Source organism: Hippoglossus hippoglossus, chromosome 11 (assembly GCF_009819705.1).
Source record: "Hippoglossus hippoglossus isolate fHipHip1 chromosome 11, fHipHip1.pri, whole genome shotgun sequence".
NCBI lineage: Eukaryota > Metazoa > Chordata > Actinopteri > Pleuronectiformes > Pleuronectidae > Hippoglossus > Hippoglossus hippoglossus.
The window spans coordinates 10,686,476-10,706,898 of NC_047161.1; the positions used below are offsets into that span (position 1 = coordinate 10,686,476).

General features: G+C 44.0%; 1 protein-coding gene across 3 annotated transcripts in view; it reads left to right on the top strand.

Annotated features, from left to right (window-relative positions):
• Nucleotides 1–20,423, top strand: part of sdc3 (syndecan 3) — a 36,175-nt gene that overhangs the window by 10,936 nt on the left and 4,816 nt on the right. For 2 of the 3 annotated variants that reach the window (XM_034599862.1, XM_034599863.1), the window contains exons 2-4: nucleotides 15,396–15,489; nucleotides 17,997–18,811; nucleotides 19,993–20,182. In XM_034599862.1, the coding sequence (XP_034455753.1) occupies nucleotides 15,396–15,489; nucleotides 17,997–18,811; nucleotides 19,993–20,182 (1,099 nt within the window). Of the gene's footprint in view, nucleotides 1–15,392; nucleotides 15,490–17,996; nucleotides 18,812–19,992; nucleotides 20,183–20,423 lie in introns of all 3 variants that reach the window. The other variant, XM_034599861.1, reaches the window with a different exon arrangement.

Here is a 20,423-nt window from a genome sequence, read left to right on the forward strand (position 1 = left end):
TTTCCCCTACAAAACCCATTTTCCAAGCAAGAAAAAAGAAGCCAAAGGTCTCAAATGATAAATGTTGTCGTCATACCAACAGTTGCAAAAGAACTTTGCCCGAATAAGGTAAGTAGGGCTGCAACTAATGGCCATTGACACAAAAACTGTGTAGTCTATGAAGATTAAAATAGCATTTCCCAGAGTCCAACCTAACAGGGTTTGACAAACAGCCCAGAACTGAAGGATATTACATTTAAAAAAAACTGAAAAATAGCAGCAAATACTCACATTTAAGAAATTGAAAGCAGCAAATATTTGGCATTTTGCTTGGAAAAATAACTTAATGACGAACTGAATGTAAAATTTGCTTATAATAAATGTTTTGTTTGGTTAAATCCAGTGTAAAAAAACGCAAAAAAGTTGAAGTTAAAGAAAACTGACACAGATTGGACATTTACAAGCTTGAGTCTTTGATACTCGGCTATGGAAATGCGTGGGTACCAAAAAAGACCTGAGGTTCAATTCCCAGTTGTAATTGCAAAGTAATTTTAAAGGTCTGTGCAGTTGTCTCTGTCTCCCATTTATACCCTGTGCTGTTGGTACCAAAAAAAGCAGTGAGGTTTGGGTGTCACGGTGGCTTAGCGGTTAAGAGGCGTGCACCACACTGTGATTGCAATGTTCCCAGTTCAATTCTGGTTGGGGACCTTTTTCTTAATCGTCCTTCCCCCCTTTCTATCACCTCATTTCGTCATATCCAAAAATACTTAACACAGCAAATGAGGTTTAAAACCCAACTTTAACTGTGATGAGAAATATTTGGTTTAGTTACTGCTGAGCATAAATTGCATCTTGTGTCATCATCTTGTTTATTTTAACACCTGATCATGGAATTGTTGATGATTGGAACACAAAAAGAAAATGGAACAAAGCAGCCGCAAGGTGTGGCGACAGATCTGAAAGTGATTATTGTGTGGAGATGGAGCGAGAGGGGATTTGAAGCGAACGAGAGGGGGACGAGGTCAGAGGCAATCACCGACCAAAGTGATATGAAAGGACACGGTGGCAGGTGAAGAGAAGAAAAGGAGGGAGCGGGCGGGGAAAGGAAGAGAACGCTGCAGACAAGGGGAGGAAAGGCAGGATAGAATATGTAAAAAGTAAAATAAAGATATGAGAAGCTAATAAGAAAATGGAGGGAGAGTGGGGGAGGGTCTGGCTTCAGGGGGAGCCAAAGATGATAAAGGAGCTGATTGGGAAGTGGGGGGGAAAAAGAGAAAATGGACAGGAGAGATGGATGGATGGGGCAGACTGGAGAGAGAGAGAGAGAGAGAGAGAGAGAGAGAGAGAGAGAGAGAGAGAGAGAGAGAGAGAGAGAGAGAGAGAGAGAGACGGGTGGTTAACGCAGGCCTGTAAAGAGCTTAGGGCAGCTGAGACGGATTGAATGGAGAGAACAACCTGGACAGGATTACAGCGAGAGAGGAGGGCTGTAAGAGCGAGATCGTATCATAACCCATATATTTCCCTGTCGCCGGCGAACACATTCTGTCTGGTTTACAGCGTCGCTGACCGCTCTGCCTCCATCAAGCTCCCCAGTCACACTTTAATTAAACCGAACCAATAGTACCCAGGAATTAATGATTGCTGATTGTTATAGCAAGCACTCAGGAGCTAATCTATGTGTTAGACAATAATTCTCAAGCCATTAGTTACTTAAATCCACCTTTTAATTAATTAGTTGGTGAATAATGTTGCGCACTGAGGGGTGACGCTTTAACTTCTTTAACTGTGCTGCAGAAGATGAAGAGAAGAACAAACGTGTGTGATATTATATTTATTTAAGAGTTGATTCATTAGAGGCTGAAGGAAGAAAACACCGTCTGAACAACAGGGAGCATCCACCTGAATAATAATAACTTCACGTCTATACATTTCACTACGGACGCACTGATTTATCTGCTGAACGTCACCATCAGCCGATATTGACCTTGTCGACTGATATCGGCAAATAAGATGACATTCACAGATGGCAGGGGCCGAAGTTTTATCTGTTGCGGCGCATCGATTTTTTGCGCCGGCTAAATGTTGTGCTGGTTGTTTGAGGTCTGTAGCTTCAGATTCAGAGAAAGTAACGACCCATAACCGCCACCGGCCGTCATGTGACAGATGCTTGTTGTAAATTCGTGCTCATTCAAAGATGGTGCGATGAGGGGAAAGAAAAAGTGGTATTTTCGATATAAGTTTATCTTGGTAGTTTAGCCTGGACATAAACAAGCAATATTTAGTGGGTTTTAGGGGAGATTACGTTTGATCCACACAGCAGCGTCTCCTGCTGTGGAGCTTTTTTATCATTTACGGTTGGTTTTACACAGGTTTTGATTTAGTCTCTTGACAGACATGCAGTCACCAAACATTGCAAATAACTGTATTTCCCCCCCAACGTTTTTTTTTAATGTGAGGCCATTACAGGTTGCATGTCTGAGCTGCAAAAGTGAATGTCCCTGCTCAGATTATTTCATTTGAACATTTTAAGAAACGTGAGGATGAAAAATTTATATTTTTTGAAGAGACAAAGTAAAAATGGATGAAAAATAGAAAAAAGAACAAATTAACCAAATATTTTGTATGTGTTCCCAAATAAACCATCGTTCCTCCATGGAAACCAAAACAATTGGTGGCATGAAAACTAATCAATTGATTATTCTCTTGTTCAGTCCTGCAAGTATTTAGTTTATTATTCTGGTTATTGATTAATTGACTAGTCACAGTCTAAAGGCCCCAAAGAAGACGGCAAATCCTCACGTTTAAAAACATGGAGCTGTGCGAGAAAAAAAATTACTTATATGTTTAATGCATTCGTTTTTCCGTCATTTCAGTTTTCAAAATCCCTGTCTTACTTTAAAAGTCACCCAGCTGCTCTGCACGACGGAGTCTACAGAGAACACATGAGCCTTTCACTGAAGAGAGAAAAAAAACAGGGCAAACCAAATGTCTAATTTCCCGTCCTTGTTTATCATGTTGGCTCATGAGTGCTTCCAGTCTTCTGACATTGATTCATTAGAGTTAATCAGTATCTCAAGATAAATATCTTATGAGGTCACAAGCATCCAGGCAGCGTGGCCCCGCTCACCGCTCCCGTCTTATCTGGAGCTCGCTCCGTCACCAGATCTCACGACCTGCGTAATTAGTGCTCGATATCCAGAGTCGTTATGATACATGAAGAATCAATCAGCTATCTGGCTGCTGCTGGCCGTCACTTGGCCTGCAGTCATTGGCCGCAATCTGCCCCCAGCCTTGGGATTGGCTGCACCTCCGCCAAAGTCAGGCGACCAATGGGAGGGGGCCAAGAGAGCGTGGCAAGGTCAGCTGCTCGGGATGCTCCCGGAGCAGCAATTTGTTTACCTCGTGCGTGTGTGTGTGTGTGTGTGAGAGATGTGAAATCATAATAATACACATCATGCCGACACACACACACACACACACACACACACACACACACACACTGGCAAAAAGGTGCATCTTTCAATCCCATATTGAATTACACAGGGCTGATTGGATTTCTCTCCCCTGCTTCAAAGACAAAAACGCTCTTCTCTCATTCTCCTCCTACCCGCCTCCGGCCCCATCATCCCTCCATCCCTCACTGTTTTTTCCCCCTTATTTCAAGTACTCTCAATTTAAGCACGGCCTCTCCAAAACTCTGCCTTTTATGCGTTGATTTTTATCCTTGGGGTCTGTATAGTCGCATGACTGTCATTAGCCTGATTACACAGGCTGTAATTATATGCACACACACACACACACACACACACACACACACACACACACACACACACAGATGCTGCCTTGTGACTCGCATCACTGTATATGGGGAGAAATGTGATTCTAATCATCGTCTGTTTGTGTGTGCATTTCCTCGTGTGTGTGTTACGCTTTTCGATTCGGGGCTGAGAGGAGACCATTGATTACCGTTTTTTGAGTGTACTCTGAGTGCCTCTCTCTCTCTCTTGCTCGCTGCCACACAAAGGCATCATGGTCTGCGGGGCTCTCTCTCTCACACGCAGCCACATTGCTGAGCCCTTTTGAAAAGTTCCTTAGAAACACAAGAAAAGTTCCAGCCACAGGCACCACGCCCTCCCACTGGCCCTGCAGAAATGGGCCCATTGAGTCAGGCTATAATGACCCTCTCTCTCACACACACACACACACACACACACACACATAAATCCGCATTCGGCCTTGCTCCCTCTATCTCTCTCTCTCTCTCTCTCTCTCTCTCTCTCTCCACTACTTCATAGAAGCAGCCACAAAAACGCAGTCATTGACCAACCAGCCAACCCGCAGCATTCACTGCTCTCTGCAACATTTCTCCACTAAACATCACCAGACACGCACACAATCACAAGCACAAGCACACACATGCACGGCGGTGTATTGTGTAGTGTGGGAGCAGCAGTTGTGTCAGAATCTCAAGGCATCTCTGGCAGCAGGACAGTGACACACACAGATGCATGTTTCATAAGGTCATATATAATGGAGGAGTATTTCACGCAGAGAGGCCTTGTGTGTTTGTGTGTCTGTGTGCGTTTGTGACTGTGTGTGTGTGTGCTAGCCTTGAGATGTGGTCTTTAATCCTGCTGGATTGTCAGATTAGTGTAACAGCTGGGTCCTACATACAGATATGCATCTCTGTGCCTCTCTCTCTCTCTGTATCACCCCTCCTCCCATCATACTGCTCCTCCATATTTCACCAAGCGCTGAGTGCATCTATGCATTAGTGTGTGTGTGTGTGTGTGTGTGTGTGTGTGGCAGTCTCACAGCTCCAGTCCATTACACGGTTACAGGCCGCCTGATGTGTCGCTACGCAGTCATGTGACCTCCACTGAGTCTGCGGCAAGTCTCAGTGTCAGCTGCTCGTTTTATTGGAAGAACGGAGACATTGCAGGTTAAACACACTCGGCCTCCCGGGGGCCACAGTTCCTGCTCCTTCAGCCCCGATCCGATGAATGCTTTTCCTGTTGCATTAGCAGTTAACATAGTTTGGTGAACAGTAAACAGTGAGGCTGACATGAATAAAATATGACATTACATTGCTTTACATGCATGAATCCACCTAAGTAAAACTACTATACCTACCAGGGTTTCCTCAGTAATAGGAACCTCAGCCACACACACAAAAAAAATGAGAAAACGAAAAATGCTATTGAAGTAACTAAATGGCTAAATCTTCACATCATGAAGAATGATGAGAAATTCTAGGGGAAACACTTTATACAGAGCTAAGTAGAGAGAGAACAGTATATGTTGTTGGAAAGAGGTCAGTATTTTGCTTGTAAGAAGATGACGGAGAGGACTGATCATATTCTGTTACATTTTGGGTGAATTATTTAAAGTCAGTTTCTCAGTTTAAAGGCCTCCGTAGTCGTTTGCATAAAAGAGGGAGTGCAGGGAGCATTAATGAGGATTAATGGTGATGCTTGCAACGAAAAGCTTTAGTAACTGATATGAAGTAATGCTCTGTTAAGGGTTTGGTAGCAGATAAACAGTGTGAGATGAAAATTGAAAAAACTTAAAATCGGATTTAGATTCAGACAATCCAGATGCATGTTTTAATTTTTTTTCATTCCTCCACTGTGCACCTGTTCTGTCCCTGCAGCTCTCTGACCAAGCCACTCACTGCACCATATTTAGCAAATGCACGACTTTCCACGAGGCCATTCATCACTTGGATCATCTTTTGTCCTTTATAACTCAGTGGAGAAAGATAATATTAGAAAGATAATATTAGTGCTTGGATGCTTTTCAGCTGTGGTTTGGTGCTGCTCGGAGACGGCTTCAGGTCCCGAGTGAGCGGGAATAACAAACTAGAGCCAGTGTAATGCAATCCTCCCTCAGGTTTTGTGCGGGGGAATTAATACGACCAGCAGTGACTGCGATTGTGGATCAGCTATGGTAGCGCTATCAGAAACGTTATCGGCAGAAAGAACTAAAAATAGTGGAGGGAGTAAAAGTGTTTCACTTATTTTCTGGCTGTTGAACATGAGCGTGTTTACATTTCTTTCCCGTGGTCCACGTTTATCGGTCATGGGGAGCACTCGGGTGTGAAAAACTGAGAAAAGCATGCAGGACGAGATTAGAAATGTGTTTGGCAACGGACTAAATCAGCCTTCCCACTCAGCATCATGTCCACTTGGGCGCTGGAGAGCAGTTTTAGATTATTACATATTTAAAAATAACACAAGCAGCTATAAAAGTCAGACTTTATTTTTGTTTTAAACCTTAAAATTAGTCTGACATCCAACACACTTTCTTTATTAATCCCCCTTGCAGCCACCCAGAACCACTTCCCATCTCTTAAACAGCTTAATCAGTGTAAAATTGCTCAGCAGGTTCCCTCATGCAAACACAAAGTGATGGCTGCTGATGACCCCCCGCTGCAGCTGTTACTGTACTGAATCTCTTGACGCTAAATAATAACCCGCCCTTTAAGAGTTGGAGCTTCTTTTTTTTTTTTACTTGGCTCACTGCCACAAAAAGAGGCCTGGGAGGCTGAATGAAGTGAGGAGGAGACGTTCATGACAGACATTTCAGCCATGACTGTAAATGTATGTATTTATCATACAGCTGAAGGAATCAATTTGATAGAAGCTGTATGGTTTGGAGCCACAGGGTGAACGCTGCGGATATAAGGCTTGACAGCATTTACTGCGGAAAACATTCTTGCATTTTTTCCGTTTGAAAGAACATTATAACCCTTGATGAAATGGTTTCATAAATCTGTATTTGTACTGTCCTTATTATTTTTGAATAACAGAGATGATTGAGAGTAAGTTGCATTCACGATTTTTCAGTTTGTGCACTATAAAAAACATTTTTTTAAATCCCAAACATGAACAAAATGATTTCAACCATAGACTGTATATAAGATGGACAACATGACGGCTCTCTAAAAGAGAAGCCAAAGCGTCTTGATCGCCCCCTGGTGGCTGGCTGCACTGTAAGTCATAATATGAGCCCCATAGCCCTATGAATAACACTACTGCTCCTTTGTTCCCGACTGAAGTATCTATAGATATCACACGACTTAAATGTTGTCGATACATTCATGTTCCCCTCAGGATGAACCCTAATGATTTTAGATTTGCCTCAGATGTACTTTGTATAATGTGCTAATTAGTGAATGTTAGCGTCCTAACACCCCAAACAGACTGGACTTCCCTACTTCCATCCCTTGATCGCTACTGTGACTCTGGCTCCAAATGAGCAAGATGTGGAATACAGTGTAAAAACAAGTGAGCACACTGTGTAAGGCTATACTCTGCTGAGAAGAGGGGCCCTTTCATGTGTCCTAACCTCAGGGGCCCATTGGCTCATCATGTGTCCATGAATAGAGGAGTGTATTCTAAGACTTTATGTCACCTTGTGTTCACAGAGACAGGATTTCTTTGACCCCCCTGGCTGTAGCGTGCAGGTGTGAGTTGTTTGAAGGTTCACCTGACGTCATTGCTACAAGACACTGTCTCGACATCTGACCGTGTGTGTGTGTGTGTGTGTGTGTGTGTGTGTGTGTGTGTGTGTGTGTGTGTGTGTGTGTGTGTGTGTGTGTGTGTGAGAGACTGTAAGCGTGTGAGACTGTAAGCGTGTGAGACTGTGTGACTGTGCAGAGCTGTTCTGTGTTAATCTCTGCTAAAGGTGGCAGGTGTCTTAACCAGGCCATCACCTGGTAACACTCTCTCTCTCTCTCTCTCTCTCTCTCTCTCTCTCTCTCTCTCTCTCTCTCTCTCTCTCAGACACGCGCACACACACACACACAGCCTGCCCTCTCATCTCCTTGTCTGACAGTAAGTGTGTTAGCGTCCATGCTGGCTGCTGCCCAACCTGCCCAGCTGGTGAGAGAGGAAGAGCAGGGCGGGGAGAGAGACCAAGCGGAAAAGCAATAAAAGATGGAGGGAGATTAGAGGTCACTATACCGACCGGGTCGGGGATCCACGCTGGAGAAGAGGCGGTGGGCGTGGAACAGTACAACCAGTAAACTGACTGCAGTTTTTTTTTTTTCGGCAAGTGGTCCAGAGCATACGTGCCAAGTGGTCATGACCCTTTTCCAGGTAGAGAGCTATCAACAGTCCACTTTTGTCACTGAGTGGCATGGCTCAAACTCTGCACCTCTTATCGGTGTGGGTCAGACTGCAGAGGAGCGGACACAGACATGGCATTAAATCAGCAGCTGCATTGCAAAGCGTGGGCACTCCACCTACAGTGAATTAAACTCCATGAAGATCACTTTACCTCATTTCAGGCCTGATCTCTCAACTTTTGACAGATGATTATTGTTTTTTTAGCCACAGCTCTCATTACATGTTTGGCATCCAGCATTTTAGCTCAGACAGGACACCCTCACAGGGGTATAAAACGTTCCCTGCAACAATGGTAGACATTTAGTTTGGTGGTGTGGCTCTGCTCATGTCATGGTTGGGGACAAATATGAGTTGGCTTGACATGGACTGTCTATTAGTGGCTGAAATGCACATTGTTAATTAGCCATGGTCACACTGGAGGATACCTGCACAGTTCACCTAAGCAGTTTTCAGACATGAACTCTGGAAAATGTCCGGAAAATTGGGTACGGACAATTCCCAGAGTTTGCCTATTACAAATGAAGTACGCGGCAGGAGATTGTCCAGCTCAGACGCATTCACAACAACAGGAAAATGTTCAGAACATTCAGGAGGCAGCACAACGGCTCCAGCGTCGGCCCTTATGGCTTATCTCCAATCTTGTGCTCTTTCCAAATTGAAATCTTCGTCCTCCACGTTCATGGCGCCTCTTTCTCATCTTGAGGTATTTGTATTCTTCCAGTTTCGTGTGCATTGCGTGTTAGAAAAGTTATCAGCTCACTTGCTCCGAGTTAGTAATATTCTCACATGCACTCACTCCAGAAGCGGATGCACAGTACGTCTATACACAAGGAGGTCAGGGAGGTAAATTGCTGAAGGAAGTCTGGTGAATATTGATACAGGGCTCAGCTTTGTTGTCTACAGATTCAATAAATATCAAATGTGACATCATTTAACATGAGTCGGTACCACGAGGCTGCACAATTACAACCGTTTTATCATCTAGTGGTTTCTAAACACATGGGGGTCACAAGATGAAGCTGAAAGATCACAAGACGTTTAATGGAATAGGAATAAAAATACTTTGATGCAAGTGGACACTGTTTAAGTGTGAGGTAATATAAATCATTGGTGTTTTAATCTGGATACATACTGAGATGATTTTGTTCACGGGACAGACGGTGGGGGGCTGAGGTTGAGACTGTAATGTCTTGGGAGTCGCGATCACGCTGGTGTGAACTAATCACGTGGCCTCACAGCGTAAATACAAAAGAAAATAAAAATTACTTGACTGGTCATATAGGCAATGTTGTGCTGCAAAGAAATATGCTAACCATTAGCGACACCTATAGATTTATTTGGTAATTTCAAGATGCAATTTCTGTAAATCCTCTGGATAATAAAAAAGGATGTATTCTAAATGAACACCATTGGGGGAAAAATGGACTTAAAGACTTCAGTGGACACGAACACAGGGTCCTCCATTGTTCCTCCTGTTCTCCATCAACGTGCAGTAAATGGAGGGACAGATAGAGGAGTGGGACTCACAGATGGTGCCAGGGAGCAGAGGGAGTATTCAAATGATTCTTCACAGTTTCAGAGCTGCTGCAGCAGCAATCGAGGACATTCGCTCCGATAACATCTCACATATTAAAAAAACACACAATAATTACTTCTCCCAAGCTTAGCAGCATTGCAGCTATAGCTTAAAATGTGTGTGTTACCATGTGTGTGTGTGCCAGGCATTGTGCAGCAGCAACCGCAGCCTCTTGGGTTACTGAGGAATGCATTTGAAGACAATCATAATGAGGCTCTGTATCTGCCCAGCTGTAGCCTGAGGGGGATCTCTGAACTATACGGAACTGGACCAGCCAAGAAAACAACCAAATACATCTTCTTTGGATCCCACGTCTGCCAAGGACACATTCACTGTGTGTGTGTGTGTGTGTGTGTGTGTGTGTGTGTGTGTGTGTGTGTGTGTGTGTGTGTGTGTGTGTGTGTGTGTGTGTGTGTGTGTGTGTGTGTGTGTGTGTGTGTGTGTGTGAGATGAATCAGTATAACTACCTCTACTTTCTATTGTATAATTATATACAGCCATCGTTCCTACAGACAAAACACACACATTGCAAATTGTCATATAACCAACACACACACACACCGTGTCTCATTGTCAGGTTGCTGCAGTGTTGCTGTGTTCATATCACACACACTCAGCCTCATAATCTTGCATTTTCTTCCGAGTCTGATCCTAAATTAAAATCTGGAACAAATCGTCTCCTGTGGAATATTAATATTTGTGAAGCCGCAGCATTGAGCTCAGGTATAAAATCCCAGCTTTGAACCTGTAAAACGAGCTCACAGACACACACACACACACTATCACACACACACAGCCGCTATAGTGCATAGGATTAAATGTATACTTCAAAGCCTGTTGTCAGCTTCAGATCAGGTTTCCACCTGAGTCACGGCTCAAAAGGACATACCTGTGTTCGCTTTGTCAGAACATGACATTACCTTAACAAACACCGATTCTTTTTCTGCTCCGTCCTTCAATTTAGTTTTCCCCTTCTCTTTTTACACAAGTATACCTAATTATATACTCCAAGCTCCCAGATTGTTTTAAAATGACTCCAACTGGCACCGCACCTCTCACAATGGCACTGCTTCATACGTTGCCAGAAACCAAGATTGAATTCACCGTGCAGATCCAGCGGTGTATACAGCTGTCATCTTACAGTTTCCTTTTTAGAACAACTGGGAACAAAAATGCAGCGGTGGAGGGAAATTTAGGGCAACATACAGATGATTTTGGCCCCAGGTTATGTGTGCAGTAGACGAGCGCCGGTTGCGTCTCATTGTGGTTAGTTAGCAATGTGGCACAGGCTGAAAGTATAGCTGTTTATAGCTCCCGAAACGCAGGCGAAATGCAGAGCTGGCCCTGTTCGACTCCCCCCAGAATCACATAAAACCCACACAAATACGTCTGAGGGGTATTTGTGCGCCCATGTACACACACACCACAAACAAAACCTGTGATTATACCCATTCAGACATATACACACACTGTAATTACATACAGTGACGCACTGCTGCCCGACATACTGTGATTTCACAGATATAATATTGTATCGTAAATAAAACATGTCGAGACCCAGGAGGTGCTTATACATTACTATTAATGGTTGGGATAAACATGATGCACACTGAAAAACAAAAACCACACCACCACCAGAACTTGTGTGTGTGTGTGTGTGTGTGTGTGTGTGTGTGTGTGTGTGTGTGTGTGTGTGTGTGTGTGTGTGTGTGTGTGTGTGTGTGTGTGTGTGTGTGTGTGTGTGTGTGTGTGTGTGTGTGTGTGTGTGTGTGTGTGTGTGTGTGTGTGTGTGTGTGTGTGTGTGTCGGGAACTTGTAAAAAAAAAGAAGAGGGGGCGGGCCCTGGGGTGGACTCTGGAGCCGCCTCGGGGGTCGGATGTGTGTTTATTTAAGTGTGTGTTTTTTGGAGTCACGCTGAATTTCGGGGGCTAGCCTCGAGATAAGGAATGGAGTTTAAGATGAAAGGGAAATGGGGCGAGGATGGGGGGGGATACACTGGCACGGAGTTTGTGGATCAGAGGGGGGAGGGGAGGCGGAAAGGGGGCGGGCGGGGAGACGAAGGAGCAGACTGTTTTGATGTTGAATTTTAGGTTGTTTATTTGACATTACATAACACCTGCTTATGTAGTTTGAACACTTATAGTGTGTGTGTGTGTGTGTGTGTGGGGGGGGGGGTGGTGGTGGTGGGGGGGGTCTGGTAACTTCTTACTGGGAGATGGGAATTTTTGTGAAAGGCAAATGTTGCCCATAGCAACGGCCTTCATTGTAAAACTGATCCTTGGAATACAACAGACACACACACACACACACACACACACACACACACTGGCAGCCATGCTCACACTGACCCGTCTTTTCAGTACTTTCGGCACTTTCAGCCGACACACACACACACACACACACTTTTAGCCTGGAAGTGTGAAGCACAGTCACTCTCAGTTCCCACTTTGTGGAGCTCATATCCTCGGTGTGTCGAGGCAACTTCAAGTCAATTTAATTTTCAGGAGGTACATATAGCGTTTCAGCTCCGACTTATGCTGCGATGTGATGGACTGAAATGCTCGGGTTTCTAGATTCCATTATGCTTTTATTGGCTTTTAAAGGCATCAGGTTTCCTCTGTCTGGAGCCGGGGAGGAGCTTGATCTTCTGTGTGTGTGTGCATGTATGTATATACATTGAGCATCACATAGGCTAGTAAATACTCAGCTCTGCAGGGCCTCAGGATGGGCTTTAGATTGCTGAGGTGATAAGTTTGCTGTGGTCGCATTTTCAGCAGTGGCCTGACTGTTTTCCATTACCTGGAGCGAAACCCAGCCCTTTGCTTTTGGCATTTAAACAGTGCACTTCTCAATCTAGGTACTAAATTCAGTTAAGAAACCAGGATTCAGCTCCTTTACATAAGTAGAAGTTGCCACACTGTAAATACACATTACTTGTGTACAGAATGTACATATTTTATTAACAACAAGCAACTTGTATGTAAATGTTGTTGCTTGTAGTGATGATCCCACAGAAAATGAAGGCCTGACTCTGCAGTATATACCCCCCCTGCTATGCAGAGTGTTCAAGCAGCTTTTAGTGTTGGTTTTTAGATTTCTTTTACTTTCCTGGTTCCCTCTCACTGTTCTGATCAGTGTCATTTCCAGATGCAGCAGGCAGCTGACAAAAACCCTTTATCCATTATCTGACCAAGACAAATGACCAACACAGGCAGTTGATGACTAGCCGGTAAGGAAGTGAAGCATTTAGCTGTTGCTTAAAGCCAGTAAGTGGTTAAAGATACATTTAAAATGGAGCTTTAAAGTTAACAAATTTAAATAACGATATAACGAATAACGAAAAAGATGCGATTGGATAAGTTAGCCGTCACATCACCTCCTATTTAGCAGGCCAAGAGCAGAGTCCCACAAGGAAATGTAGCAGTGGCGAACCTTTTCCTCACGTTCACTTGAATTCTCCTTTAACTTTATCTCCTTTATTTATTCTCCCCCTTGCTCACCTTTGGGGAACATTGGCCGCTGACGTCACAGCCTCGTCGTATAGCGTTGGCTGTAGTTTTGAAGATGGAAGAGACCCCGATATGAGCTGCATGTTTGCACCAGCCAGTAGATAATGATGTCAGACATGGAAAGAACCGCTCATTCAACAACCACAACCTCAACTGGAATAAGGTCCACACAACTGATTTCCATGTGCATCACATCCTGAACTGTCCATATTCAACAAGCGATGATACGTAATTCACCTCAGCAGGCGATTATCATATGTGTGACTGTGCCCTACAGCTTGACTAATCAAAGACAGCTACAGCCAATCAGAGCACAGGACCTTGTGACCAGACATAATGGGTTTCTCCTGGTAAAAGGTCATGAGGTGTGTGACACCCTGACGCCGGTCAGTCGTGAAGTGTGAACTGACAATGTTGATCTCGTAAAAATAAATGTAATATTCAAAACTGCAGCGACAGAAAGTAGCAGTAAAACATATCAGTAGAAATGAATGGAGACCTGGTATATTTCCACAATAAATGCACAGTGTATAGTATCACATTTATAATGTGGCTGCTGTGTTTTCTATATACCAACTTAAAACATATGTAGACTATCTGCACATCTTTAAAAAGAACAGTGATGTGCACTGTAGTTTGATTATCATTGCACTGCAGTATGGGTGGTGTCTCTTAAGTGCATGAATCTGATATAACTATTAGTTGACCTTGTGTGATGGGAAAAAGGCCTCTGAGTGCTTAAGTGTGTCTTTAAACATGGCAGGGATGTGGCGTTGAGGTCAAGAGAAAGGGAGATGAATGCTGAGAGAGAGAGAGAGAGAGAGAGAGAGAGAGAGAGAGAGAGAAAATCAGCCTCAAAGTGACCGGAGGCTCGAGGTCGTTCACTTCAGAGGTTCAACCCTCAAACGATCCACAACTAATCTCTCTTTACCTGACCCTGACGGAGGTCGCCAGCTGAGCTCACGTTCTCCCCTCACAGAGATAAATAGATTAGCCCTCAAAGTGCAGATGTAAGTAATTCAAACCTGTAACATTAAAAGGTCTAAAAACAACTAGGCCTATGTTATAAATTTAGTTGACTTGCGTATTTACATCATCCCAAATGTTTCCAACAGTTTTATTCAAGGTAACGACATTTCATTTTGGTTGCCTTTTGTTGCCTTGTAATGGATCACGATTATTCATTGCCATTTGCTGCGTAACATAAATAGAACGTTTTCTGTGAACATGATTTGATATAAAAAGTCGCTAAGCGCAGAAGCTACAATGTACTGTTGGTTGGCCCTTTATCTACAACCTGACCTTGGGTTCTGCTTGGAGAGAGAAGGGAGTATCTGTGGGACAAAACAGGCCCAACTCTACCAATGGTTTACAGAAGTAATGTTTTAGGATGGTCAAAAATTCCTCAACAGTGAGCAGATGGTGTTTGAGGGGTTTTTGGAAGATGTCCAGAGATGCAGCATTGTGGATTTCATACTGAACATTTTTGGGTTTTGGACTGTTGATGGTTTCATGGCCCCATGAACAACACTGCTGCCATTTTGGAGTGAAATATTGCATGCCAGTATTGTCATTTTATCCATAAAAACAATTAAGTGACGAAATATTAAGTTGATCGATTGATGAGCTGATTGATAATTTGACAACTGATTGAGGAAATTTAGTTTCAAGTTTCAGCCTCTCACATGAGAGGATTTTTTTGTTCCGTTTTAAACACAAAAAAGCCAGTTAAAGACATCATTTATGTATTGGGATTGTAAAATGTGTATTTTTACAACATTCTACTGACTAAATTAATATTTTAAATAATGATTAACCCGTTTGATCATTAATTAAAACACTCATTGAAGCCCGAGTTCAAAAGTTAACTGCTTTTCTGCGCTGTGCGTCTCTACAGTCTGAGCATCAGCTGCGATTGACACGACTAAATGAAACCCCTCTCTCCTTAAACGCTTTGATGTTCCTCTGACAAAATCCCAGCTTTGGATCAACTCATTAACTATGCTCCTCCTCCACAGAGCGTCAGACAGACAGATGTTAGCCTGTCCCCCAACCTCACCGCTTGTGTGTGCGTGCATGTAATCTGCCAAAGTGGTTCGTCTTTCCGATGTGAATGACAAACGGCTCAGTCATTCATGATGAATAATTCTAATCTCTGTCATCTGCCTCTCCCCACCCCCCTCCTCTGTGTCTCCAACAGGGACAGACGTGGTCGCCATCCATCGATGACGAAGGCTCGACGAGAGACGAGTTCTACGATGATGAGGACCTCTACTCGGGCTCAGGCTCTGGCTGTAAGTGTGTGTGTGTATACGTGTAGGTTTGTGTGTGTGTGTGTGTGTGTGTGTGTGTGTGTGTGTGTGTGTGTGTGTGTGTGTGTGTGTGTGTGTGTGTGTGTGTGTGTGTGTGTGTGTGTGTGTGTGTGTGTGTGTGTGTGTGTGTGTGGTTAGTTACACATTCACGCCCTGCTTCTTTCAAACTAGACAGCTGCTGGTTTTCAATCTCCTGACCCTGAGGACCCCACTACCTCTCTCCCCTCCATTTATGGTTGCTCTCATTCACCAGACTTCACATGCACGGTCACACAATGCAGACAGGCCGCTTGGCTCGACAGACAGGTTTTGTAGATTTAGATTTTTTGCAGATTTATAAAAACACCTTTAAACACCGACACACCTTTGCAAACAAGAAGTTACCCAGGCCTGATTCTCCCAGATCTCATTTGCTCTAACCAGATTACAGTCCACACAGATTAGACGATCACACACATATACCAGCAGTCAGTTGTGTGCACCTGCCTGCGTTTGAGCGAGCTGGCTGTCTGCGTGCGTCGGAATTACCTACTTAACGTAAATCACGTTGGTGTAATTTAGGCTGATTTTCTGATCTGACTGCTGAAGCTTGAGCATGAGTCTCCTTATTATGCATGACTCATTGAGGGCTGCCCTCGGTTCACGCACTGCGCTATAGTAGCGGGCACGCTCAAAATAAATTACAATTCAGAGCGGGAGAGTGCAGCAGAGGCACCCCCTGTGGTTGAGACAGCCGCCCAGTAAATTGCCTCATCTCAAACTGTGATACAGAGCCGTCGGATTCCGAAGAAAAGGCTCATTTTCAACACACGGTTTGTGCGTTTTGTGCCGCCGCAGCTCCTGAACGGGGCATTTTGTGACGTCTGATGTGTTTAACAGTTGCTGCATTGTTCCAGGCCATATTTCGATATCCTCTCCAGCACCTCTGTCAGCTTTCATGCCATTGTGTCTGTAAATTCAATTTGTTTCCCTTTCAACTCGGGGAGCTCGGCTGCTATAACAAAATGAAAGGTGTTATAATGCTCTTATGAGGTTTAAGAAGAAAACGAGTCACTCAGCATTCACCATCTCCTTTTCTTCTCTTCTTCAATTTTTAATATGCATTTTTCTCTCCATCCATACAAAAGCAACCAAACCAGCAGAAACATTGATTTGATCTCCTGCTCTCCCTGTTGAATACAGTCAAACTCACAGTTCACCATTGTTATTCCCATTTTCTTGTTTTGCTCTTTCTGTTGTCTTAAAGTAGCGATTTGATTGCAGCTCTGTTTGTTGCGCTGAGTCATCGACAAAATCACGACTTTATGAATTAGAAGTCACTTGACAAAACAAACCCAGCTGTGAATGTGTCTCTGGGTATATTGACATTTAAAATGTACTTTGGCAGATGAGGTTTAAGGAGCAGCCCACCAGCTTTACACACTAAAGTCAGTATAAGACGAGGTTGTTTTAGTTTGGGCTGATCACAGACTGGAGGTGTATAATTTGAAAGACGTGGGCATTCACCAGGCAGGGAGTGTCTGATGAAAGCATGCTGTCAAGTTGCATTGTGGGAAATCAAGGATACAGTGTTTAGTGGACAGAAAGCCAGATAATCTTTGCCTCTATACAGCAGTTTAGATTGTTTTCCTATGACATCCAATCCTTCATTGCTGCAGTGCTCCACTGACTTTACGGCTGCACAGCCCCAACAGGCTGACGTCATAGTTTTCAAATGTCGCCATCTTGGACCATCATTGAGGCATCGTTTTTCTCCAAGCTGATTTTTTACAAACCTAAAACACCCAGGTTCTAATCCAGCCATAACGTTGTATGTCCATTGTTTTTACACTGTCAAATTAAGGCAAAAATATACTTCCTGTTTACTTTGTAGTGGGTTTTATACAATCAGATTTCAGCTGGGGCCAACTAGTCACTTACAATTCTATCAATAAATAAATTCTAAGCTTTTTATAAGAACACAATGTGCTTGAAAACAAACAATTTTCAAAATATATCTAATTATGTGTGGCTTTGCTGTAAGCTATAGAGCTAACAGTGAACAAGGAATGACGAGCACCTCACTGAATCAGGAAATGTGTTTGGATGTTGGACGTATAATTGGGCCCCTTTATGACCCGTAATTTAGAAAAACCTTGATGAGTACACATTATACGCTCAAATGTATTCAGTAGATCATTTCCTCAAGAGTCTGCACAATGGTTATTGCAGTGCATTGAAAATTAACAGTCGAGCGACACGACACCTGTTAACGATGATGCAAAATGATAATGACTTCTAAATGTCTGGAATCTCAATTTACTGCCAAATAGAGAGTAAACCTGAGTGTGTGAGACAGCCACAGTTTTAATGTTATCTGTGAGTGTGTGGGCAGGTGAGTTGTGTGGTTGTGTTTCACAGTGAGATTTGTACATGTTATAACTTCACTTATTGCTGACTGATTAAATCATGTTTAAATTGACAACACTCTCCTCTCTGCTCTTCTCCAGTTCCTGAGGTCAGTGTGAGGCCGACCTCAGTGGGTGTGACCTTCACCACAGAAGAGCCCCTCCTCCTCTCGACCACCCAGGCCACTAGCCCCGCCCCCTCCGCCTTACCTGCGGCCGAGCCCAGCCCCAGCCCCGAGGAGCCCCCTGCCACCCAGCTGCCCACCGAGGCAGATGGAGAGAGCGGTGCATTCTGGGAGCGAGAGCTGGAGAAGGAGAAGGAGCTGGAGAAAGAGAGGCAGAACGAACTGGAGAAGGCCAAGCAGCTGGACAGGGAGCGAGAGAGGGAGAGAGAAAGGGAACGGGTCAGGGAGCTGGAGAGAGAGAAGGAGCGAGAGAGGGAGAAGGAAAGAGAACGTGAGAGAGAACGAGAGAAGGAGAGAGAGAGGCAGAGAGAGAGAGAGCTGGAGAGGGAGAGAGAGCTGGAGCGAATCAGGGCCGCTGCTGCCGCCCAGACCACCGCCGCCCCAAAGACCCCTGCTGCCGTCCCCGTGGTGACCACCAACCCCGCAACCAGCTCCGCAGAAAGTGCAGCGCCCTCGGCCGGTTCTGATGACGTGAGCACCACAGAAGAAGAAGAGGACGTCTACCTGTCCCCGGAGCCCACCTCGATGTACCCCGGCTTCGACATGGAAACCACCGCAGAGGAGGACACCACCACCACAGCAGAGACCACACCTGAGGCCACAACAGCTTCTCCCACCACCACCACCGTCAGAACCAGGGTCCCCTTCAGGCCCAGGGTTCCCATGACAACAGCCACTCAGGTGATGCCAACGGAGACAACGACAAGTCCACAGCAGCCCACAACCACACAGGTAAGAGTCTCATATCACCACATGCCTCTGAAAATGGATTAGATCTACAATATTCCAAGTGCGATTCTGGTTCTGGTACCAAAAGGAAGCTCTTTATTAACAAATACAAACATGTACAAACTTTTTCTCATTTAAAGAGTCACACAAAGGACAAAAGTCAACATGAGATGATTTAAAAAAAAAAAAAACCACTCTGCGATAACTAATTGAAATGACACCAGTGTAGGCTGTTCAGCACTTTTCAATTTGTCAACTTGATACTTCCACTACTCAATACTCTCAAACGTCTCTACCCGGCCTGTGATGCACAACCAATTCATTCCCACTGAAGACATTCATCTTTAAATGTAATCACAAATGGTTCTTGAGAAAAGTGATTTCCTGAATCTGCTGGGTCCTGTCATCTTCAGAAAATGTTTCCTAAAAGCAGGAGTTAATGGTGTATTTGTGGATTAATACACATCAAAATGAAGGAACATGTCAGCGGCTGCAACTGTGTGACTCCTTTATGTGTTTTAAATATCTTTTGGACAATGAGTAGTTTGGCTCAGAACAATGAGAAACATATACAGATCAGGCTTTGGCTGCACAGACAGAACTTCTCAGTGGGAACAGTTTATTGTGGGTTTTGATGTGATGACAACAAGGAAAATAAAGAAAATCCGCAGTGTCAGGTTTGTCTAAACACAAGAACCTTTCCTGACTAAAACGAAAACTACATTTGACAAGATGATGATTTAAATCAGTAGCTATAAGAGGAATAAAATCGCACAGTAGTAGATTCATTTCATGTGGTTCCAATAAAGGTTTGATTCCCATGGCTGAGTTCTGTTGACGTCTTTACCACTGACAGTTAAATTATTTACAGACCAGAGTCATGTATATGATTTGTGTGCATGTGTATATTTGCAGTGTCTCTGCATTAAAGCCTGATGCACTTAGACTTGTCTGGTTTTCCACTTTGTAATTAAGCTCCCAGATTTTATGAAATGCGTATACGTGTTGGACAACATACAGCTTTCCACCACTCCGAATATACAGAGGCTCATTGTTTCAAATGGGAACATGTGCCATGGAAAGCTCTGTGTTTCAGTTGGACAAGTTTCAGTGCAACGGCTCCATGAAACAATGTTGTTATTCTCACTTTCCCCTCTCTCTCTCTCTCTCTCTTTCTGTCTCAGGAGAATAACAATGAGGTGGGAGCTGCAGGACCAAGTGGAGATTTCGAGATTCGCGAGGATCGCCGGAACGATCTTGGTCGAGGGATACTGCCTGTGGATCCTGATCTGATCGGCAACACAGTGGACGGGGGAAGCTCTGCCGCGCAGCTGCCACAGAAGAACATCTTGGAGAGAAAAGAGGTCTTGATAGGTAAGAATATCTTCCAGGAAAATCTAAATGATGTTTCTGTTTTGTCACTATTTTGTAGGTTTTGTCATGTCTAAGGTTTTGTCTGTCTGACCCTGTGTCTTCTGTCATTCTGCCTCAAATAAGAATCACCCTGTAGATGGACAGATTACCTTTCCCGTTGCTTCCAGTGCTCTTTCCTTACTTTTTTCGGAGCTGCAAAGACAAACTGGTGTTACCTTGAATTCACGAAATGTGGATTCAT